This window comes from Canis lupus, chromosome 16 (genome assembly GCF_048164855.1).
Source record: "Canis lupus baileyi chromosome 16, mCanLup2.hap1, whole genome shotgun sequence".
NCBI lineage: Eukaryota > Metazoa > Chordata > Mammalia > Carnivora > Canidae > Canis > Canis lupus.
In genome coordinates this window covers 740,909-765,214 of record NC_132853.1, presented here as the reverse complement: position 1 = coordinate 765,214, position 24,306 = coordinate 740,909, and the positions used below count along the sequence as shown (strand labels likewise).

At 41.1% G+C, this 24,306-nt stretch overlaps 1 protein-coding gene across 2 annotated transcripts; it reads left to right on the top strand.

Annotated features, from left to right (window-relative positions):
* The first annotated feature begins 6 nt into the window (after positions 1 to 6).
* RBM18 (RNA binding motif protein 18) lies at positions 7 to 24,035 on the top strand. 2 transcript variants are annotated; one of them, XM_072777842.1, is made up of 6 exons: positions 7 to 151; positions 3,618 to 3,746; positions 12,622 to 12,748; positions 16,111 to 16,197; positions 17,893 to 17,978; positions 22,006 to 24,035. In XM_072777842.1, exons 2-6 carry the CDS (start codon positions 3,634 to 3,636, stop codon positions 22,163 to 22,165), a joined length of 573 nt encoding a protein of 190 aa, XP_072633943.1. In that variant the 5' UTR covers positions 7 to 151; positions 3,618 to 3,633; the 3' UTR covers positions 22,166 to 24,035. The 2 variants fall into 2 exon arrangements, with proteins under 2 accessions (XP_072633943.1, XP_072633944.1); XM_072777843.1 differs by having other exon boundaries at positions 26 to 151; positions 3,628 to 3,746.
* Positions 24,036 to 24,306: the final 271 nt, after the last annotated feature.

The following is a 24,306-nucleotide window of genomic DNA, read 5'->3' as shown; positions in this document are numbered from 1 at the left end:
GGCGGGGCGGCGGCGCAGACGTAGCGCGTCACCGGCGGCCTGGCAGCGGGCGCTGTGGAGGCGGAGGCGGACGCGTCGGGAGGGCCGCGGCGCCGCGGAGTCGGGGCCTGCGTTGGGGCATGAGCCGAGGGGACGACGCCGAGCCCACGAGGTAAGCCGGGCCGCCGTGCGCCCCTGCACCCCAGCGCCCGCCCCGCGAGGGACCCGCCCGCCGCGGACGCTGCCCTCGCGGGGCGGCCTCTCAGGCCCCGCCCCGGGCTGCCCCGCCGCCGGCCCGGAAATAGCGAAAATGCGAGAAGGGCCGCGTCGCATCTGGGGACTCGCGGCCTGGGGTCGGGAGGTCGGGGCCCGGGCTTGACCCCGCCGTGACCGACCGTCAGCTCTAGGGACAGGTGGTCCGCCCCTCTGGGCTTTACCCCTCCCCCCTCCCCCCCCGTTAGGGCCGCTCCTGCCGGTCGTGGTCGCAGGTGAGCTGCGAGGGTAGACGTGACAGCGCGCGGCGCGCACTCCCCGCCAGGGACCGGGCGCCCTTGCACACCGAGGAGCTCTAGAGGGCCGCGTGCCTTCTTGATCTCATTGCACCCTGCCGCTCCTCCAAAGGGCCTGCGCTGCGCTGTCACCGTCTTACCTGTTTTTGTGGTTTTTTTTTAAAAGATTTTATTTATGTATTCATGGGAGACACAGAGAGAGAGAGAGAGAGGCAGAGACACAGGCAGAGGGAGGAGCAGGCCCCATGCAGGGAGCCCGACGCGGGACTCGATCCGCGGACTCCAGCATCAGGCCCTGTACTGGATGCGGCGCCCAACCGCTGAGCCATCCAGGCTGCCCATGAAATTTTCTTTCTTTTTTTTTTTAAAGATTTTATTTATTCACTCATTCATGAAAGACACACACAGAGAGAGAGAAAGAGAGGGAGGGGCAGAGACACAGGCAGAGGGAGAAGCAGGCTCCACGCAGGGAGCCCAACGTGGGACTCGATCCCGGGACCCCAGGGATAGACGCCAACAAGGAGCGCAACCCGTAGGGAGAGCTTTTCTGAGAAGACACTTAACTAAAGTCATGCAGTAACTGGATGCAAAAGCCAGGGTTTGAATACAGATCTTTCGGCCCCGTATCCTGTACTCGCAGCATCAAAACACGGTGGTACCCGCCTGTGATAAGTCGTGGTTGGAAAAAAAAAAAAAAAAAACAAGTCGTGGTTGGGTATTGCTTTTTTTCAGACGTGAGACAATCAGGAGGGCCCATCATGGAAGCGTGATCTCGAATGTTAGGTCGTTTCGAGAGGCCTTCCCCTTTCCACTAATTCTTTTTTTTTTTAATTTTATTTTTTTTTTGATGATAGTCACACACACAGAGAGAGAGACAGAGAGAGGCAGAGACACAGGCAGAGGGAGAAGCAGGCTCCATGCACCGGGAGCCCGACGTGGGATTCGATCCCGGGTCTCCAGGATCGCGCCCTGGACCAAAGGCAGGCGCCAAACCGCTGTGCCACCCAGGGATCCCCCTTTCCACTAATTCTGAAGTAGTCCGACCTCCGTCTGGATGTCAGATCACCTTTTGCTTAATGGTGTTTGCAGCTGTCACTAGTTACATCTTGTTTATTTATTCTGCTTCTGTTTTGTCCCGCCCCTCTTCCAATATAAGCATCCCTAGTGGAGACTTGTTTGTTCACTGCTCTGACCCCAATATCTAGACAAGGCCTAGAAATAGATACTCGGTTTTCTTTCTTTTTTTTTTTATTTTTATTTATTTTATGATAGTCACACGGAGAGAGAGAGAGAGAGAGAGAGAGAGGGAGGGAGAGGCAGAGACACAGGCAGAGGGAGAAGCAGGCTTCATGCACCGGGAGCCCGACATGGGACTCAATCCTGGGTCTCCAGGATCACGCCCTGGGCCAAAGGCAGGGGCTAAACCTCTGAGCCACCCCAGGATCCCCCTTGGTTTTCTTTTTAAATGAATGCATGATCTGTAGGAAAATGGGAGGAAAGGAAAGCAAGGAGAAGACAAAATGTTTCTCCTCCTGTTTCCGTTCCTGGGATTCTGTTTATGTGTGTTTCACCTTTCTCTCAGGAGGTAAGAGCAAAATCTGTAGCTTACTCATATATCTGTTTTCGGCACACAGCCCTGGGTTTAGCAGTTGTTTATTATGCATTGCTGAGCAGAATGAACATGCGAGTGGGAAAGGAAGAAGAATACTCTCCCATGTGGGGCTAGATAAACACGTTCAACGATTACTTAAGGGCCCACCTTGTGCCAGACTTCATAAGCTGTGCTGAGATAAATAGGAGGTAACAGCAGTGTTCAGTCTACGTCACTAGTTTTTAAGACACGGTTCCTGCTGCACTGACCTCTGGGGCACTCCTGGTTATATAATATACATGGGTCCTATGTGTATTCTTAGTTCTGAAGTCTGGCACAACCCGCCATCTTCCCAGGTCTTTTTTCTTTCTCTGCCACATTATGTACTTGTTAAAGCTTTATTATACATCTGTCATCTCATTGTTGGTCCTCTCAGCAACCTTAAGTCACAAGCAGGCCAAGGTTTAGTATGTAGAGATGAGGGAACAAGCTCAGAGAGAAGTGACTTCCATTGGAAATGCCAAAATTTGAAACCAGGTGTTCTTGACACCCAAGTTTTTTTTGTCTCCATCATAACCCTCATCATCCTTTTCTGGTTGTGAGATGAGACTTCTCAGGATGGAAGGCTAGTAACAATTTAGGCTAACATTAATTAGAAGCTTCTTAGGTGCCATTCATTGTTCTTAATGCTTTGGGTGTGTGAACTCTGTGAATCTGCACAACTTTGATGAGATGTTACTCCATTTTAGAGATGAGGAAACTGGTGTACAGAATGGCAGAGTGACTTGAGCAAGGTTACACAGCTAGTAAATGGTGCAACTAGAATGACTGTGGAGGAGTTAATCTCTTCTTCTGAGTCTCCCAAAATAATATGATGCTAGTGGACACTTACTGATTGCTTACTGCTGTCAGACGCAGTATCTAATGATTTTTCATGCACTCTCTCTGATCTTCACAACAGCCCTCTAAGATAAGAACTGTTATCTCCATTCATAGTATAGATGAGGAAACAGGAGAACATTCCCAGAATGTTCAGGGAATTCACCAAACCCACAACCAGCTTTGAAATCGAGTTCTAACTCCAAAGTCTAGGGCCTTAAATTTCCTAGATTGTCTTGTCTGTGAGGAAAACATGTTATGTTGCTCTTTCCCACTCATCTCCTTCAGTGCCATTAAGAGTCTTCTTTCTGGTGATTTCCAAGACTTATTTTGGGTAACAGTTGCTAAACTGAAGTATCATGTAGTAATAGAGACTTTGGCCTCCTGCCCAGTCTGCCTCCTGCTTCAGAAGAGGAAAACTTTAGTTTCTGCATGTAGAACCATATCCCTTTCACCTTAAATGGAAGCTTTTGCACTCCAGCTGCCAGAGGAGCTGTCCCAAGGGAACTGGTGCTGGGGCCAGTTGTGGAATAGTTGAGGCCTTTGAAGAACCGGTCAGAGTTTGCCCTCCTTGAATAAATGTTTGTTGAGTTGAATTTAGAGTCTGGTGTTCACAGAGTGTTGCTCCTCTCCTGCCTGAATGTTCACATTTCCTTTAGTATTTCATAGAGATTGATGGAAGCAGAAACCAAAACTCTTCCCCTGGAGAATGCATCCATCCTTTCTGAAGGTTCCCTGCAGGAAGGGCACCGGTTATGGATTGGCAACCTGGACCCCAAGATCACAGAGTAAGTCTAAGTCATCTTAACTTGTTACCTACAAACCTGGGATGTTTGTAGTGATGATGTTCAGGAAAACTTTCAAGAGATGCAAGATAATTTTTGGCCCTTTTATTTATGTTTTAATTATCTTTGAAGGGTATATTTTTTTGTCACTAACCTGTTATGTTGACATTTTTCCCGTATCCGGATTCTTCAGCAAGAACACAGGCTTGGGTATTGTTTAAAACATAGACCTCTTTTTCCTACTTGCCAAAGACGTTCTCCTGTTTTCACTGATTTGAATCCTTTTACCCAGTGACTACAGTGCATTATTTTCTAGAATCAGCCCACAGCGTACTTTTGTTCCTCAAAATGAAAGAACAAGCAGGAGAAGTCTCAGCACCTTCACAAACAGGCAGAGGGTACCACTTAATTGTATCATGTAGCCATGGAACCATAGAAAGTCAGAGCTGGAAGGCATCTTAGAGATCACATCAGTCCCTTTGGTTTTCCTGTATTCGTTAAATGATGTGAGTGCCTCTTGTGTGCCAAGTGCCATGCTAAGCAGTGTTCAAATCTGAGGAACCCTGTCTCAAGGTAACCAGAGCCTATTTTTAAAATAAAGGCTCAGAGCTGTTCTGCTTAAAGGGAGGGAGGTCCACCCAAAGCCTTTTGGCAGCTGCCACCCTTTCTTTGGTGGTAAATTAGAGGACTCTGGAGCACACTTGAAAACCTCTGATATGATCCAGCTCTTTTATCCTACAGCAAAGGAAACTGAGGCCCAAAACATGGCAGTACCTTGCCCCGGGTAACAAAGTTAATTAAATTGTCCTGACTCCCCACTCTTTGTACTGTGGCCATTATAGTTTAAAACAATTTCTTAGCAGAGAGAATTAAGTTTTTCCTTCTCCTAGTTTAGTAGGTACAGGGCTGTGGTTGGTGGCAGGATGGATGGTAAGGAGTGAGTAGATTGGGCTCAGTGCGATCAGTGCTTAAAGCAAGCATGGAGTATGCCATGGGTCCTAAGAGTTACTCCCTTTGGAATGATGTTAAAGGCAAGATGAGAGGAGACAAGAGAATCCATTTATTTGGATCTAGGATAAGGGGAGGTGGTATATACAATTGGGATTGGGAGAGAGGAGGGGGTGTGAACTAATGGATCAGGATCATAAAAGAAAGTTCAGTTCCTTGATCCTGTTCAAGTTCAGTTAGCTAAGTATAGATACCTTTGGATCCCTTTAGGAATTATGATGCTATTTAAGATATGTTGTCCCCATATTATGTTACTTTGGTCATTGGGGCCCTGGAATATGAACTGAGCATTTATTTTTGTTCTCTTTTTGGCTCATTGCTTTGAGGACAAATTTGTGAATCACCCAAGCCTCTCAATTATGTCTGTTGATCAGAGAAGCTGTTTCCATCATCTAAAACCCAAGCTGTGAGGGGATGCTCCAAAGAGTGGTTTCCATCCCCACCTCTGCTTGTCTCAGTGGAAATCTGGAACATGGAAACACTATTCATTGTTTTGGCTACAGTTCATTGTAATGAGACTTGTTCTAATTGTGTCCTGCTGCTTGATAGGAAGGTTCAAATGGGTATCTGCCACCTCAGTTTATGTCATAAGCTGGAGTATATGAATGTTTTCTTCAGTTAGATCATTAACAGGAACATTGAATCGAAACTTTCCTACTGCTATCTCTGCTCTTTTTATGTCAGGCCAAAGGTGGACATCACGTACTAAACTGCAGATCAGGGCTTTGCAGGGTCTACCTGTGGCTTCCCCACGTCTTTGCCACATGCAGTTTTGTTTACCGTTTTTCTTCTATGGATTCCTTATGTTAAAACATTTTCTCTGGGGCCCCTGGGGGTTGGTTATGTGTATGCCTTCAGCTCAGGTCATGATCCCAGGGCCCTGGGATCAAGCCCTGCATCAGGCTCCTTGCTCAACGGGGAGCCTGCTTCTTCCTCTCCCTCTGCTGCTCCCTTAGCTTGTGCTCTTGTACTCTTTCTGTCAAGTAGATAAATAAAATCTTAAAAAAATTTTTTTTCTCTGCCAAACAAACTGATTTATTAAATAGTATTGTATTTATTTTTAAAGATATAGCTACCAGTCATAGCTGTGGTTGGCATGAAATGCTTAGTATTATCTCATTTACTTTACTTAATTACAGCAAAGACACCTAAAATGTTAGTAACGTAGGTATTATGGAAATGTGTAATTTCCTTCCAAGTTTTTGAATTATATAAACTTCTGGATCCTGTTCCTCTTAAAGTGGGTAGTGATGAACTTAGATAGACTATTAAAATATAGTCATTTCCAGGGACGCCTAGGTGGCTCAGTGGTTGGGTGCCTGCCTTTGGCCCAGGGTGTGATCCTGGAGTCCCAAGATCGAGTTCCTCATTCGGCTCCATGCATGGAGTCTGCTTTTCCCTCTGCCTGTGTCTCTGCCTCTCTGTCCCTCTGTGTCTCTCATGAATAAATAAAAATAAAATATTAAAAAAATATATATATATAGTCATTTCCAGACATTGTAGGATTGCATGCTGTGACTTTCATGAATGTGGGGCACCTGGGTTGTAGTTCAATCTCACAGTATTTGAATCTAGGTCTTTAAACTTGTAATGACTCTTAGGAGAAGTTTGTAGATCACACTCCAGTTTTCATAATTAAACCAACACCCCCACCCCCACCCATAAACTGCTGCTAGTTCCTGCTGTTTCCCCCTGCGGTGCACTCTTCTTATCTCTTTCCTGTGCATACCCCTGCTCTTTACTGTCCCTCTTCCTGATCTCTTTTATAAACTGATTTGAATGCCCCTCTTATACAAATGGTCTCTCACCTCTTGTTGGAGGTAATATATAGGTGTATGTTTATTGTTGTGAATAGTTACAAGGATATGTAAAACTGTGACAGTTTTTTAAGAAGATTTTTCCACTCAATTTTTCTTTTTTTTTCTTTTTTTTCTTTTCCTTTTCCTTTTTTTTTTTTAAGTATTTTTTTTTTTTAGGATTTTATTTATTTATTCATGAGATAACAGAGAGAGAGAGAGAGAGAGAGGCAGAGACACAGGCAGAGGGAGAAGCAGGCTCCATGCAGGGAACCCGATACGGGACTTGATCGCAGAACTCCAGAATCATGCCCTGGGCTGAAGGCAGTGCTAAACTGCTGAGCCACCTGGGCTGCCCTTTCTTTTTTTTTTTTTTTAAAGATTTTATTTATTTATTCCTGAGAGATACAGAGAGAAGGTAGAGACATAGGCAGAGGGAAAAGCAGGCTCCCTACAGGGAGCCCAATGTGGGACTCGATCCCAGAACTCTGGGATCACACCCTAAGCCGAAGGCAGACGCTCAACCACTGAGCCACCCAAGCATCCCTCCACTAAATTTTTCAAAGTTTATTTTGTAATTCATTTGAGTTACCCTATGTATATGTGCTTCTTAGTTATTAAGCTGAGTCCTGTTCAAATTACCTGGAACGTCCAGGTAATATAATAATAATAATAATAATAATAATATAATAATAATAATCTCCTCTCAGTGGAATATGCATTGCTAACCAACTGTGTAGCACTCTGATATTTTGCTTCATGTTAATTTGTGTTCATTGCTCTGTGGTTGCAGTATTCACCATTTCATGGCTATGCTATCTGCCAAGAATACCTGTACGACTAAATAGGTTTTAGAGGTTTAGATTTCAAGGAATGATGATGTATTATTGTTTGTGGAAGTAGCAGATTGTAAACTCATGTTCTTTCTACTCTATTCTGATTGCTCCAAACTATATGACGACTTTATATTCCTTACCTTTAAGGTGAAAATGTTCAACTAATGATCTGAACATTTCTTCTAGCTCTAATACTATATTATTCCTCTTATTTCAGCTCATAAGAACCTTATGAGGCAAGCAGAACAGATAATATTTTCTCTAGTTTACTTGTCTTTAAGTAGTCTTCACACCTAGCATGGAGCGCAGCGCGAGGCTTGAACTCACAGACCCTGAGATTGAGATCCGAGCTCAGATTAAGAGTCAGGCGCTTAACCGAATGGGCCACCCATGCACCTCTTTCCCTCTTTTCTGGGACAGGAAGAGTTGAGTACGTTGACTTAGTGTACTGAAAAATAGTGAATGATGGGACTGATTTCCCATCACCTAACTTACTGTTCTTTGTGCAGATATTCTAATAGTCCATATAACAGAACAATCCTAGCCTAAACTATCCTATTCTAAATGTTAAAATATAAGGACTTCTTTTAAATTGTTGTGGGACCCAGTCTAACCATAGGGTAAAAAACAATACCTCCAAACACCATTGCTAGTGCATGCAACAGAGAAACCAAAAAAGTTAATATCCTTAGACATTACCTATTTTCCACACTGTAGTTTCCTCTGAAAGGATTAATACTGGGTTTCTTTTTCACACATTAAATGTGCTGCGTAGAAAGCCTAATTAATAGCCACTGCATAATTCATAAGGAGAAATGAAGGGCAAAGCAGCAGAAATTCTAAAAGAAGGAGCATTCTAAGTAGAGGGTTTAAGTAGAAATAAGAAAGAGTGGGTGTGGGCAACCCAAGTGGCTCAGCGGCTTGGCGCTGCCTTCGGCCCAGGGCCTGATCCTGGAGACCCGGGATGGAGTCCTGCATCAGGCTCCCTGCATGGAGCCTGCTTCTCCCTCTGCCTGTGTCTCTGCCTCTCTCTCTGTGTCTCTCATGGATAAATAAAATCTTAAAAAAAGGGAGGGAGGGAGGGAGAGAGAGAGAGAGAGAGAGAGAGAAAGAAAAGAAAAGAAAAGAAAAGAAAAGAAAAGAGAAAGAAAGAAGGAAGGAAAGGGTGAGCAGTCTGTCGGGAGGACCTTTTTGACTAAATGAGTGGTTGAATACTCAATGATAGTGAAAACATTAGTTGGAAGAGATAGAATACTATCACATTAGGGAGTACCTGGGTGATTGATCATTTCCCTTCTGCATGAGTAGTGATCCCAAGGTTCTAAGATTGAGTCCCACATCAAGCTCTTGCGAGGAGCCTGCTTCTCCTTCTGTCTCTGCCTTTCTCTGTGTGTCTCTCATGAATAAATACATAAATTAAAAAATATAAAATAAGGAATACTATCTGATTAATACAGGGCTTTTTCAATGTATTCAAACAAGAAATGTGAATTTCTTATAGAAGAGACTTATTACTGTGGGTGTTTAGCAGGATGCCGACAACCTGGATGTGATGTTTTAGTAGAGAAATGAGATATCATATCAGTACATAGAGTGGGTTGGAGGAGCAAAGACGACCAAAGATTAGCTAGGAGAGACTGCCAGAAACTAGGCCTATCACCTTAGGTAGAGACAGTGAACCTGGAAGCCAGTAGGTGACTAAGGGATGAAGAACACAATTGAAGAGCAGAATTAAAGATGGCCCTGATGTGGAGAAATGGAGAATCATGTTCACACTGACCAGTAGAATAGCTAGAAAGAGCATCTGTTTGTGGAGGGAAGGTCAGAGTGGGTTATACTAAATAAACTTAAAAGCAGTGGAGAGCCATCCAGGTAAAAAGGTCCTTCTGAGGCCGACTTTCAGAGATGAAATAGAACAAAAGGGGAGAGCATGTGCATGGATGTGTGCAAACAGTGTGCTTACCCATGAAGAAACTCTGGTTTTCTCAGCCCATTACTTATTTTTCTGTCATGATTTATGCTGCTTTCTTTTGATGCCTTGGTTTGCAGGAGTCAGCCTTTACTGTTTGCTGCTTAGATTCGAAACACATAGACATATAGAACAGAGAACATAAAGACCCAGCAAATAATTTCTACCAGTTTATAAAGATAATTTTCTCTAAAACAAATTATGCATTTAAAACAATCTTAAGGGACGCATGGGTGGCTCAGTGGTTGAGCATCTGCCTTTGGCTCAGGGTGTGATCCTGGGTCCTGGGATAAAGTCCCGCATCAGGCTCCCCACAGGGAGCCTGCTTCTCCCTCTGCCTATGTCTCTGCCTCTGTGTGTGTGTGTGTGTGTGTGTGTGTGTGTGTGTGTCTCATGAATAAAAACGTTTTTTAAATCTTAAAAAATAATAAGTCTTAAATGTCATTTCATTGACCTCCCATTGCCTACGGCATCAAATTAAAATTACCTCACCGAGGACACCAACATCCTTCACAACCTGTCCCCTGCCTGCCTTTCAGCCTCATCCCTTAACTGCCTTACCCTCACTCTCTTCCAGTGGAGCAGACTCCTTTTTCACCTTTCATGTGATACTCACTAACCAGATGTCCCCTACACAATTGGGCCTCTTTATCTGTGTGCTCCTGTATGTACCTCTACATGCAAGTATCATAGTACTTTGTAGTTTTTTTAATCGCATATCTCTTTCCTCTAACCAGAATGTGAGGTCCTTAAAGGCAGGGACCTAGTTGGATTCATCTGGATCATTCAAGTGCCTATTACAGTTTTTGACAAGCAGTAACTGTCCATTTTAACATTTGTGTAGATTAATTACTTCTGTGCCATAAGGCAGGAAGGCCATTTTTCAAGACCCACTAGAAAGCACTATATTGCAGAAATATGTTGGGACTGGTGTACTAGCTCCTGAAGCCACAGGGCCCACATTTCATTAAGTGAAGCAAGGCTCTGAGGAGTAGTAAGCCTTCTCATACTTCAGCAGCAGATGAAAGTGCTTGCAGATGTGAAAGCAAGATTCTTCAGGCTTTTTTCACTATCAGAGCTTGCAGTTCCCATCTCCAGGAAGCAAAATAGTAAACATTTCATTCCTTTTGTTTTGGTGTTCCGATAATTTCAAGAAATTATCAAACAAGGACAGAAATCCTGGAGAAGTTGAAAGACACAGACCTAAGCAGATGTTCCTGGAATCTTAAGGTCGCACTTCTCAGGCAGAACATATTTGTTAGCTTTTCAAAGAATAATCTTTTGGCATTTTTTTTCTGAGTAGATTAAAATTCATTTCCTAGGAAATGCCGATTGCCTTACCTTCCTGCTATTAAGCAGAATGGAGCTGATGAAAAGATGACCAGCCCGCAGTAGCCCTTAGATTGTTCTTTAGAAAAACGGGCCTGACCCACCATTCATGGCAGATAACACTGTGTTGAGGCTTGAGTGGGTATAGTAAGTAGAAGATGCAGCTGTGAGTTAAGGACACAGAGGAGGGGCTCCTGGCCAGCTCAGTCAGTGGAGCATGCAACTTAATCTTGGGATCGTGAGTTCAAGCCCTAAGTTGGGCATAGAGATTACTTTAATTAATGCATTAATTAGAGACCCAGGAGAGATTCTTCCCAGCCCATCTGTGTATTCGAGAGGCTCACCCTTACGGTTAGCCTACTCAAAAATAAGTAAAACCAGAAATTTACACTTGAGGTATCTCTCTTTTCCCTAAAGAATCACCTCCTACATCCTCAGTAGTAGCTGAGGTCTCCTGATGGGAGTTGAGAATTTGGAATCTAGGGAGATACAGTTGTTTGCCCTTTCAAAACAGGTCTAAAGACCAGATTAATGTCCATAATATGCCTTGGGATCCTTGTATCCTGCCCCAGTGCAAGACCTGTATTATGTCTTCCCTTGCTATTCTGTGTCAGGCACCTGACCCAGGATAATAGGCTTGCTTGTTGATGCGCAGTAGTATCAAATTTAATATATATAGCTTATGATCCACTTCAAATCTTCCTGCCTCCCAAAGGAGATTCTTAAGAATAAAATTTTGATGAGTTTCTCCTAGAAAACAATGTGAATATAAATGTGGCTGTAACTACAGCTTTACTGACTCCCTATGGGGTAGAATTCCCAGTAATAACAGATTTAGCATGTGGGCTGATACCTTTTTAGTATCACAGGGACAGCATTGTTTAGAGAAAGCCTTGACTCCATTTGAATAGTGTGGAGGATGCCAGGAGGAAGGCCAAAGGAAAAGGAAACGGGAAAGCTGTTGGTTTGTCTCACCCTTACATCAGATGACAGGAAGTTGGAATTGAGATTGGCCACAGCAACCTGTTAAAGGCCACATCTGTTTGAATAACTTAAAAGCTCTATAGAAACCAAATAAGTTTGAGAGAAAGGAATCCAAGAAGAGGACTAGGGGCAAAATGACCAGCAAGAGCTTGGGGTCAAATTTCTTCCTGGGTCATCCATATTCTTTATCGACCATGTTCCCGAGTAGAAAGTGTGTGAAAACTCTGAGGTTGATTAGTTACCCACAGCTGGGTGATTATAGAACTGACTAGGTTCCCCTGCCCTGTGTGAGACTAAGCCTCAGTCACATTGTGGTTCCACATTGTCCCTAACATTCGGTCACTTCGGGGCTTGAAACTCTGAGGCACCTATGGAGGTGCTACTAGCTGTGGTTTGGTTTTTGGCAGAGCTTTACCCAAGTGCAATTTGTGGCTAATGATTAATTATGAAATCTATTACAGAAGTCTTCCAAGGTTGTTTTTCTGTTTGTGTGAATGTGTATGTATGTGCTACTTTATTTATTTTTGAGATGGGATAGTCCTTGGCTTTTGGAGTGTGGGTATGTGTTCCTGATGGAGTTGTAGTTACTCACAAATACTAGTTCATTGCCAAGAAATTAAAAATAAATAAATTGACACTATTTTTGAGCTTTTCTCCGAAAGAAAAACAAATGGTACATGTGGGCCAGACAGCTGTTTGTTAGGTGTGGTTTTTTGTTTGGTATTTTTGTGCTGGACAGATGCATAGCCATGACAATTCGAGTCCCATTCCAAATAGAGGCAAACAAGTCTGTTTGCCAAATAAACTAACGCAGCAGTTTGGAAGAAGGCAGGGGGCGGGGGTGCAAGATATTTTCCCCCCTCAGGATAAATTATCTCCTGCTTTCATCTCACACTTTGGGCCAAGTGGCTAGCCAGATTCCCAGAGTGTACTTATGGTCTATTCTTTCTCTACAGATACCACCTCCTCAAGCTCCTCCAGAAGTTTGGCACGGTAAAGCAGTTTGACTTCCTCTTCCACAAATCAGGTGCTTTGGAGGGGCAGCCTCGAGGGTACTGTTTCGTTAACTTCGAAACTAAGCAGGTAAAGAAACCTTCCTTTTCACGGTGCCTTTTATGCTCCCCTACTTATTTATACATCTCTCTCAACTACTAGAGTAGCAGTGCCTTGTGGGCAGGAGCCATGTCAGATTCATCTCTCTGTGCCTTGCCCTGAGTCCTGCAGGAGGACCCATGATAAACGAGTGAATGGCTTTCAAAATCTACCCTCCCCAGGCTCCCGGTCTGAGGCGGCTGACCTACTTTACTGACCAGATGCTTTGGGGTGCCCACATTAAGCACATGGACATCTTCCTCCCTATTGTGGTTTGTTTGTTCCTTTAATGGCAGGCCAACAAAGCCTCCTTTTCTTTCAGTAGTTTTGCCCCGTGGTGCAGAATCATCCCTGTGTGTGGTGAGCCACCCACAAACTCTTTTATTTTGATTTCTTAAAAATGTACCCTTCTCAGTCTCAGAACAACTGCATACAGATTTGAATATACATGAAGGAAGAGAGCATTACGTGTATCTTCTTGGAGTAAAATTCTATCTTTTGAGTGAACATACCTTGATAAAGAAATTGAATTTGAATGTTATTAAATACAGACTTACTGTTTAGTATTCTCTATAACTTTATTAGTCACGTGGAAGGGCATTGCCTAGTTATTGTTTCATTAATATTATATTTGGCTGTTTTTCTTGTTATAAAAAATAATACATGTTGAATATAGTTGAAAATACAGATCAGTGACTTCATTTATCAGCCCAATACCCAGGCATAATCACTGTTATTATTTGGTTATATATCTTTCTAGTCTTGTCTTTCTTCACCCACACACATGCATACACATATATGGCTTAGAGCACATATATAAGATCATATTGTCCTGTTTACCACTCAAAGTATATTAAAAATTTTCTGTCCTCTATTATACATCCAGATAACATTCTATACCATGATACTGTAGTTTCACCAGTGCGACTACATATTTGCAAAAAATCACTGATACAGAGTTTTAACTTAGACCTCAGTTTAAAAATGAATCAATGGGATCCCTGGGTGGTGCAGTGGTTTGGCGCCTGCCTTTGGCCCAGGGCGCGATCCTGGAGACCCGGGATCGAATCCCACGTTGGGCTCCCGGTGCATGGAGCCTGCTTCTCCCTCTGCCTGTGTCTCTGCCTCTGTCTCTCTCTCTCTCTCTCTGTGTGTGTGTGACTATCATGAATAAATAAATAAAATCTTTAAAAAAATAAAAAATAAAATAAAAATGAATCAATGTCATTTTGATGACTGCACAATATTTCACTGTGGGAATATATGATAAGTTAACTGACTAATCCCCAGTTGTTAGCTATTTAGGTTGTCCTCAGTGATTCACAAGTATAAACAGTATGCTAGTGAATATCTTCATACTTCTAATTATGCTCACACATATGTATATCCGTAGAAATGGAATAGTGTCAACAAAGGCCTTACATAATTTTTCTTGATACAACTGCTATCCTCAAGTAATGATGTATCAGTATGTTCTGAGACTGTATGAGAGTGTTGTTTGTCCTTATCAGTGCTAAGGATTCTTTCAATTTCCTCTAACTTTTGTGAGTGAGGCGCTAAGTGATACGTGGCTGTTCTGAATGGGGAAACTAGAAGAATGCTGTGTATGGTTAGCATTTTTAAATACTTTACTCTTCCCTAATGATAGAATGTGATGAATATTCTTGCAACCCTTGTAGACAGCTAAAAATCAGTGGTCATGCTGGGAATACATGCTATTTTTAAAACACTGGACTACACAGCAGCCTGGGTGGCTTAGCAGTTTAGCGCCACTCTCAGCCCAGGGCCTGATCCTAGAGACCTGGGATTGAGTCCCACGTCAGGCTCCCTGCATGGAGCCTGTTTCTCCCTCTGCCTGTGTCTCTGCCTCTCTCTCTCTCTCTCTCTCATGAATAAATAAATAAATAAAATCTTAAAAAAAAAAAAAAAAAACACTGGACTATAGGTCACAAAGCCTAGCTTCTATTGCTGGTTCTTTTATTTATTAACTTTGGGCAAGTCTCTTAACCTCTTTTGGCCTCAGTTTTCATTTAAAAATGGGGATTAAAAATACCTTTCTTGCCTTCCAGGAAGTTGAAAAAAATAGATGAGGGTATATAAGAAAATACAGTTGGCATTTAATAATGCTGTTGAATACATGAACTCTGAAGTGATATACAAAGAGGAATTTTTTTTAAACATTTATTCCCTTGCTGGCATCTTATTACTGCTGATGCTACAGAATCAATAGAGAGTACCATGTGGATTCTAATTGATTGGTGACTCTTAAGAGTAAAACGTCTCATATCTGTTTCTCAGTTAGACAAGCAAGCATGGCAGTGACTTTCCAATGGCTGACACTTAGTGAGTACACAGATGTCTGTTGAATGTCATACTGACAAACTCTGGAGGGGGAAGAGAATCACTGGTAAAACCAGACTGGAATGCCTGTGGGTATTATACTGTGATCTCAGATAGATTCTTCTTCTTCCTCTTCCTGTTTCTTATGGGCTTCTTCACCCCCTAGTAGACGTGGGTTATGCTTGGCTGAGTGCCTCATGGATACACATGGGGCAGAGAAGGTTTGGCAGGATGGAAAAGTACGACCAGGCTTCCTGGGAATGTCCTAGAATGACTCTTATCCAGCTTCAGGAATTCCTTTTAACCTTGTTGCTTCTGTATCTGATAGGGAAAGGGTCAGGGAACTTTTGGCTCCAAAAGCCAGGTGCATAGATTGGCTCACACAAATACCTTGCTCACAGGCTCTTTGACTCATTCCTGCTTTTTCCGGACTAGTTTCCTTCACTCCCATATCCTTTGAAGCCATTACTGTTTCTCGCTTTGGATCCAAAGTATAAGCCCTAGTCTGGGGTATAGTTCCAGGGTCCCTGAGGGAAGTAAATTTCTTAGCACAGTAGGTCCTGACAGACAGAAGTGTACAGAAAGGTATCACCTAGTAAGAACAATCCACTAACATTGAGTGCTTACTGTGTGCTGCATGCTTTCTTTATATGCACTCTTTGACTCCTCACAATAGGCAATGAGGAACAAGTAGTAGTATGCATATTGTATAGACGAAGAAGCTAATATTCACAGAGATTAAGGAACCTGTCAGTCAGGATATACTGCCAGTAAGTGGCAGAGCCAGGGTTGGCATTTGTGTTTGGCTGACTTTACAAAACTCATACCCTTTCTGTTATTCTGTCTTTTTCCTTTCTTTCTCTCTATTTTTTAATTATAAATCCTTTGCAAGTTGTTTATCAAAGGCAGACTGGTTAGGACTGCAACCATCAAAGCTGGTGAGGCCCTATGAGATACATACAGCTAATTAGGCATTTGAAGTTTCGGCTAACATTCTTCCCTTTCCTGGACAGGAAGCAGAACAAGCCATCCAGTGTCTCAATGGCAAGCTGGCTCTGTCTAAGAAGCTGGTGGTGCGATGGGCACATGCTCAAGTAAAGGTAAGTCTAATTGGCTAGAAAGACAACATCAAGCTTGCCCAGAATGAGTTTTCCAGAAGATAGTTGTCCATTTATCCATTTGCATCCCAGCCTCTTCACATCTGGAGCAGTCATACTTTGGTCTCCTACTTGTATTTACCATCTGTGTTGCCAGATTTTTCTTTTAAGAAACATCTCAGGAGGGATTAAGTTCTTTCATTGTTTCTTTCCACATACCCACAGATTCTGTTTTTGATTGATTTTTCCATGTGGCTGATGTGTATACTCAGACCTCTATCATGTTTTCAGTGGGGGTTGATCTTTGGAAGAAAAAATGTATTTATTTTTAAAATTAGTTGCTTTAGGCATTATTAGACTCTTCCCAGCCTCTCAATTTTGTGGAGAGCTTGAATATGTTTATCCTAACTGCTTGAGAAATGGGTGGTTTGTATGAGTGCTTAAAGCACCAGTGTCTCATTACTCCAGAGAGTTTGAGAGTTATTTGTAGGACTTTGCAGGGTCTGTTTTGTCTCCAAAGCCCAAGAAGTGGCAAATCACCTTATTCATCTTCTGGCTGGTCTCTTGGGAGAATGCACTGGAAAAGATATGACCATTTAAAAAAAAAAAAAAAAAAAAAAGAATGGCATTCTGTTTTACCTGGCCCAGAGGTGAAGTATGTGGACTGGAGCAATCCCAAGAGCTTATTCTCTTCCTTTGTGGTGGGGTCTTAACAGACCTGCCTGTGAAAAGATTTGTAACAGTTAAAAAGTGGAGCTTCAGTGTTTAGCTAAGGAGCACTGCTTGTGATCACAGACTCCCTACCCATCAAGCTTCCCAGTAAGGAGTTATGGCAGTTAAACATTTGAGCTCAGTGTCCAAACTGAAAAACAGAGCTCAAACACTTTGGATCCTCATGAAGGATCTCAGGTAATCACAGAGCCATCTCAATTTCTAGGACATGTTGCCTTAAAAATAGAAACAACAAGGAGAATTACGAAATACTTTTTTACTCAAAAGAAAATCAAGTCTCATTTGCCAAACTGGCTGTGATTTTCTCATTCTGTGTCTCATTGAAAAGACACGCAAGAGAAATCATCCTTTGTTCCTGTCTTTTCGTTTGAAAATCTCGATGCCTTGTGGCTCTCTTCTCCTACAAGTCTTTTTGACCACAGGCTCCTGATTACTCCTTAGTATTTAATTTACTTTTTACAAGAGGTATATAATTATCTGACATCAAATTAAACTACCCTTTTGCTATAGGATGTTTTCTATATCAGTGGCTGAAAGCCGTTAATACTTTCCGTCTCCAATCAGGCCTGTTAAGAATTTTGCAAAAGTCTAGCAAAATTCTTAAGTATTTTGAATAAAGCAAAATAAATATTGTAAGAGGTGATATGTGACAGTTAAAACAAAAATGTAGGAAGGCAATCCTATTGTATATTTATACCAGCTGTGAATTAGAAAGTCAAAGTTCTTTCAACTGCCAAATAAGGACGACTAGTGGCTAGATGGAAAGCTACTTCTAAACTTCTCTTTCTAAATGTATAGCTTTTAGGCAGAACGTGTGGAGTTTTGCATAATTCTAAATGTAAAGCAGTCCTCAGATTGTCTAGAAACACGCTGACAATACGCTAATAGATTTGTGGTTTCTGAATTTATGTACTACAGTAAAGGACTGGGTTTTGCTTATCCAAGTGATTTGTCTTTTTCTTTCAGAGGTACGATCATAATAAGAATGATAAGATCCTTCCTATCAGTCTTGAGCCATCCTCAAGCACTGAGCCCACTCAGTCTAACCTAAGGTAAGATGTTGTACTAAAGAGAAACACAAATATCCAAGAGTATGAGCCACTTTTCATTCCAAGCCTTCTTTCATACCTTAGTGAATCTTTAGACTCTTAATTTAGAATAGAATCCACTAACTATTGACATGTTGAGAGACATGTTCAGTTAATCTCCCGAATGTATACATATCCTCTCCTTGCATACCCCTAAGATCATATACTTAGAGAATTCATTCACTCAAAAAAGACTGGATGGACCTGCCATATACCAGCCATCATGCTGGACCCTGGGATACAGGGTATGTCAGACAATCCTAAAGAGAAGCATTTTCATGAAGCCTGAAGTCTCATCAGTGTTTGTCATTGTCTACTACTTCCTCCCCAACTGTGAGTTCCTTTATACAGAGTGTTGGTTTATAGCACTTTCATTCTCTGTGCTGTGTTTCTCTGACAGTAACAGTGTTGGTTCTAATGTGCACAAATTGTCAGTTACTTCTTCAGAGTTAATTCAAAACAGAAGGAACAAAGGGTTGAGTGGAGAAAGGCAAAGTTAAGTGGATGGTTGAGCAGAAATAGAGGGTTTTTGGATTTTTTTTCTCCCCACATTATAGCCTAGGGAGAAATTTTAATGACAATAGCCAGATTTATTGAGGTTACTCTAAAGCAGGCACTGTGCTAAACACTTCACATGCCATATATCATTTAATTATAAAAATTCTGGTAAATGTACTGTAATAGTCATTTTATATCCAAGGGAACTGATGCTTAGCAAGGTAAACTATCTCGGCCAAGATCGCACAGGTAGCAAATAGCAGATCTCAAATTCAAAGTTAGGTCTGCTGAGTTTTTGAGTTACTACTTTGAGTTACTACTTCAAAGAAAGTTCATGCTGTGAATGCAAGAATACAGTTCTGAAGCCTTTTCCAGGGGAGGAAGAGCAGATAGGTGAAAGAGCATCAGTGTCCTATAAGGGTTAGAAATCAGCAAGCAGTCATAAAGTCAGGAAAGTGATGCCTATTTGGATGGAGGACCAGACAGCAAACAAACAACTTTTCCTTGTGTATTTATTTTTTTTAAGATTTTTATTTATGTATTAGAGAGGGGAGAGTATAAGAGTGGGGAGGGTCAGAAGGAGAGGGAGAAGTAGGCTCCCCGCTGAGCTGGGAGCCCAACAGGGACTCAATCCCAAGACCTTGAGACCATGACCTGAGCCAAAGACAGATGCATAACTGAGCTACCAGGTGCCCCAACCTTTCCTGTATGTTATCTGCACCAAACAAAACAGATTTATAAGCATCTCATGAAGCTTCAGAGGAAAGTGATCCCTAAATGTTTTCAGGATAAATGTTAGTAAAGTAAAATTAATTTTATAGTTAGTAGTTTAGCATCATTGGTTTGTGTATATATAATACCTCCTGAAATATTTTGTTTGGTAAATTACTATATTTTATATATTATAAATAAAATTTAATATTTTTGTAAATATTAAATGTAATAGTTAATGTTATTGATTTCTTATTTTTGTGCTCTTTTACTATTTTGTACTCCCAGAAATTAAAAAAAACATATATGATGACTTTTGTAGGTTCCCTGGGAATTATATCCACTCTGCTGTTTTCCCCATAAAGTTTGAACCGCCGTGAATCACAGATTTTATAAATCTGACTCGTGTTGGGAAGAGACCACTGTGTTTATGCATGGTGTGCTACATGTTACAGTAACATGTTTTTAGTTTTATTTTCAGTGTTTGCACTTTTACTAGACAGTTGAGTATTTTCCATTTATTTTGTAATCCAGAGAACCTCAGCTTACATCTTTCTTATTAACATCTATACCTAATTAGAGAAATTTGTTTTTTGGTGACTCCTACAAAACAAATAGCTGGCTATCCCATTAATGGGGAAGAAATGCTGGAATACAGGTTGGTAATAAGATGCATTGGTAATACATCAGTGTTCTTTTTGATTGTAACTTAGGTTTTAAATTTTACATTGACCATGTGAAGTTTTGAGTATGTGCATCCGATGTAAACTTTTTGAGGATCTCTAAAAGGCCACTGTATACATTCCCTTCCAAGTTTCTCTCCCTGACAGTAGACCACTGACAGCACTGAGAATGGAAGGGGAAATCATGGGTCATAGAATACCCATTGCCTGAGGGCTTTGCATTCTGGTCCAGGGAAGGCAGTGACCTCCATCAGAAGGGAATTCCCCCAACTTGTGCAGTGTCTCCTCACCTCTTCTTTCTAATACAGAGCTGCTCAGCTCCCAGTCTGATGGAAAGGAGAAAGCAAGGGCTTTGGTAATAACAAACTAGGCCTGAATCCTGTGCAGGCTGTGCAGTCTGTTAGCTCTGTGAACCTTGGGCACATTACTGCTTCTCTGCATTTGTTTCTTTATCTGTAAAAAGTGCATATTATTGTAAGGATTAGAAAAAATATAGGTAAAATTTTGGGCACAGTGCCTGGCTCATTGTAAGCACTCCATAAGTGATTGTATGTATAAATACATATTTGTTCATAAAAAAGAGATTTTGTAGGATTTCCCAGGGTGTTTTTTCCATTATTATTCAGTGATTCAACAAGTAGTACAGTGTAGTAGTTAGTAGCATGGGATCTAGAATCTGTGTTTAAACCTCAACTCTTCTATTTACTAGCTATGTAATATTGGGCAAGTTAACCTTTCTTTCTTTTTTTTTTTTTTTTTTTTCAAGTTTTTTTTTTTTTTCAACCTTTCTGTGCATTGGTTCCTTCATCTGCAAAATGAGGAATATGATCTATCTTATATTTCTTTCAATCCTACAGAAATTATTTTTTCCAATTTTTTTATTACTCTAAAAGACACATAAAATAGCATTTGCCATCTTATGAATTTTTTTAAAAGATTTTATTTATTCATGAGAGATACAGAGAGAGAGAGAGAGGCAGAGACACAGGCAGAGGGAGAAGCAGGCTTCATGCAGGGAGCCCAATGTGGGACTCAATCCCAGGACCCCAGGATCACATCCTAGGCCTAAACCACTAAGCCACCCAGTGATCTCCACCATCTTACGAATTTTAAGTGTATAGTTCAGTGGTACTAAATATATTTGCAATGTACAACCATTACCACCATCCTTCTCCATAATTCTTTTCATATTGCAGAACTGAAATTCTATACCCATTCAATAATAACTTCCTATTCCTATATCTCCCAAGCCCCTGGCAACCCCCATTCTACTTTACGTCTCTGATTTTAACTAGTCTAAGTACCTTATACAAGTGGGTCATCCAGTATTTGTCTTTTTGTGACTGGTTTATTTCACTTAGCATAATGTCTTCAAGGTTCATCCATGTTGTGGTGCATGTCAGAATTTCCTTCCTTTTTAAAGCTGAATAATATTTCAGAATGTGAAATAATACCATACCCTGCTTATCCATTGATCAACACTTGGATTGCTTCTACATTTTACTAGTTTTTTTAAATTTTTTTTTAAATTTTTATTTATTTATGATAGTCACACAGAGAGAGAGAGAGAGGCAGAGACACAGGCAGAGGGAGAAGCAGGCTCCATGCACCGGGAGCCCGACGTGGGATTTGATCCCAGGTCTCCAGGATCGCTCCCTGGGCCAAAGGCAGGCGCTAAACTGCTGCGCCACCCAGGGATCCCCATTTTAACTATTTTGACTAATGCTCCTATAAACACATAGGTGTATAAATATCTCTTCCAGATCCCACTTTCAATTTCTATCTGAATTATTTGAGAGCCTATTATCTGCTGAGCATTAAGGTGTCAGTGTTTGCATCTGAATATTTAATGTAGCCATATGTGCAGTACTGTTACCAGTGTCTGAGATTTTAGTAAAAATGTAATAGATGGTTCAGGTTTGATCTCTTTTTTTAAAATGTTACTTGAGTGTGTGTTTTATGTGAAATATTTGCATATTCATGTTTTAGTATGTTGTTGCTTCTGTGATATGCACAAAAGGCGCAAAAAAGATGAGATACACAAGTATTTTCTGAGTGTACCCAGGCCCGCTCTGATCCTCTTCTATCCTTTTTTCCAGTGTCACTGCAAAGATAAAAGCCATTGAAGCAAAGCTGAAAATGATGGCAGAGAATCCTGATGCAGAGTATCCAGCAGCTCCTGTTTACTCCTACTTCAAGCCTCCAGATAAAAAAAGGACTACTCCTTATTCTAGAACAGCTTGGAAATCTCGAAGATGATGGTTACGAATTATTGTAGCAGCAAAAGCAAATTGGTCTCTATACCTGAAATCCTCTGCCTTTGTACTTTGTAGATGTGAGTGGTACTTCCCAACAGAGCACAATCACATGTTAACGTTTGGTAACATAACATTTTTGGATGTCTCATGGATGTTTCTTCCCTGAAGTATGTGTGGAATTGAGCATCATCCAGAATAAATAGGATTGTATCCAAAATTGTGATTTGAACACTGGGATGCTCTAGTTGGCTGGTTTGTTTGGATTTGTAACTCCAGAAACATTATATAGTAGGCCAGAGAGAAAGGCAAACGTAAAAAATGTTATTTAAATCAGGAAACTAAATTTATTAATGTCCATCTTAAAAAAAAAAAAAAAAAAAAGAACACTTTTCTGTGCTCAGATGTCTTTACAGCATAAAGAAAAAGTAAGAGGAAGGAAAGTGAAAAAATTTGAATCATGTTGAGAACTTATTGTTCCTGAATTTATTATGGAAATCCCTCCAACTAGACTAAAAAGGAAAAGTTCTTGGCAAAAGGAGCTGATTCTTTGAGCAAATGTTGTGGTAATCTGTTTAAGAATTATGGTTAGTGTTTCAAAATCCCAGTTAGGAAAACATGGTGTATATCTTAAGATTGTTTGCGTAAACAAAACTGTAGAATCAAATTTAGCATTTTATACCACGACGGAAGTCCTATTTGGAAATCCAGCTTTTATTCTATAGTGATCATTTTTTTAAAAATCTAAATATTTAAATTCTGCCTTCTATAATACCAAACGTTGTTATTAACGTGGGACTTTTTAAAATTGCACTTATTGCATGAGGTTTTTTTTTTTAATAGCATGAGAATGTTCTATTTGGAATTGTATCATGGCCAATCTAAATAGGAAAACAAAATTTCTTTGAAAACCTAATCGTTGTTATATTGATCTCTATCAAGCATACTATTTATTAATTAGGGGTCTGAGTAGAAGAAATGGAACTGTCTTGTACAGCATGAGGAGGGGACATAGAGTGAACACAGAAGGTCAGTGGAGCAGGCCCTCCTCTGGCACCAAGATTGTAAAATGACTTCATGTTTTATGTAGTTTTTAAAGGTTTGGAAGACTGTATGACTTTAAAAGGGTTCTTCCTTTGTAGCACATACTTCTGCCCGATGTTTTGCCACTTGGAATATCTTAAATATAGGAGCAGAGAGAGAAAAATAAATCAGCAGATTTGGCAATGTGTTTCTATCGGCAGTTTTGGTCATTTTGGTGCCAGGTTGACAGTGTTTCATTGGGCAGCACCTTTGCTTCTTGACCAGGTAAATCATTTTGATACCTACCCGCCATTCTTAGTGATTATGGACACTTACCATTATTTTTCCTAGCAAGAGGAAGCTTGCGTTATAGGAATTCAAGTCTTCCTGTGGGCATAAGTGAGTTTAAGACACTTGAACCAAATCTTGAGCAGAGTGAGGTTTCAGAGTTTATAGAACCGGTTCAGAGAAATTCTCCTCTTTCCCAAGGTAAATCTTTTTAGATAGCTTTAGATGGTAAATACTTTCTGCACTTATTAGCTCTGTCTATGATGCAAGTAACTCTCCTTCCATTTGAGGGATAGTTCAGGGAGGTGGGAGCATTATCTCCCATTTTTCTGGTGACTTCTTAAGAGTACTAATTCACCATTTTATCCTTACGTCCTCAAGGGGTTATGGTGGAGTAGGACTTAATGCAAAATAGTCTTCTATTTTTAATAGGAACCTTACCTAACTTTGGATTATCTAGAGTTGTTTCCTTTAGAAACCAGAGCTATTTATTTGTATTTAAAGCAATGTTAATTATTTGTACTGATTCTTAATTCCTCTGTGTGAATAAATGCAAGACAGTGCCTGTGTGGTTGTGTCTTCTCTCATTTATTTTCTGGAATAAAGACTACAGTTCTCTGGTAGGTTCATTTCCCCTCAGGACTTGGGCCGGGGTGTCTAGATGGGATGTTTTTTCTAAGTACCTTCTCTGCAGAAGGCTCTGGCTAGCGGCGACCTCAGAGACCATTCTCTCCACCTGGTATGCCTGCCTACTTCTGTTGTTAGAGATGAGAAAGTAGTTTTCACAGCAAATCTAACCCTTTGAAAAGAAGCTGTAAGTGAAGTCACTGAACG

Excerpts from the sequence above, each read along its gene's own strand:
- RBM18 (XM_072777842.1), top strand. The coding sequence starts at position 3,634 with ATGGAAGCAGAAACCAAAACTCTTCCCCTGGAGAATGCATCCATCCTT. Across the intron at positions 3,747-12,621 it reads CTGGACCCCAAGATCACAGA|ATACCACCTCCTCAAGCTCC; the intron begins GTAAGTCTAAGT and ends CTTTCTCTACAG. Across the intron at positions 12,749-16,110 it reads TTAACTTCGAAACTAAGCAG|GAAGCAGAACAAGCCATCCA; the intron begins GTAAAGAAACCT and ends TTTCCTGGACAG.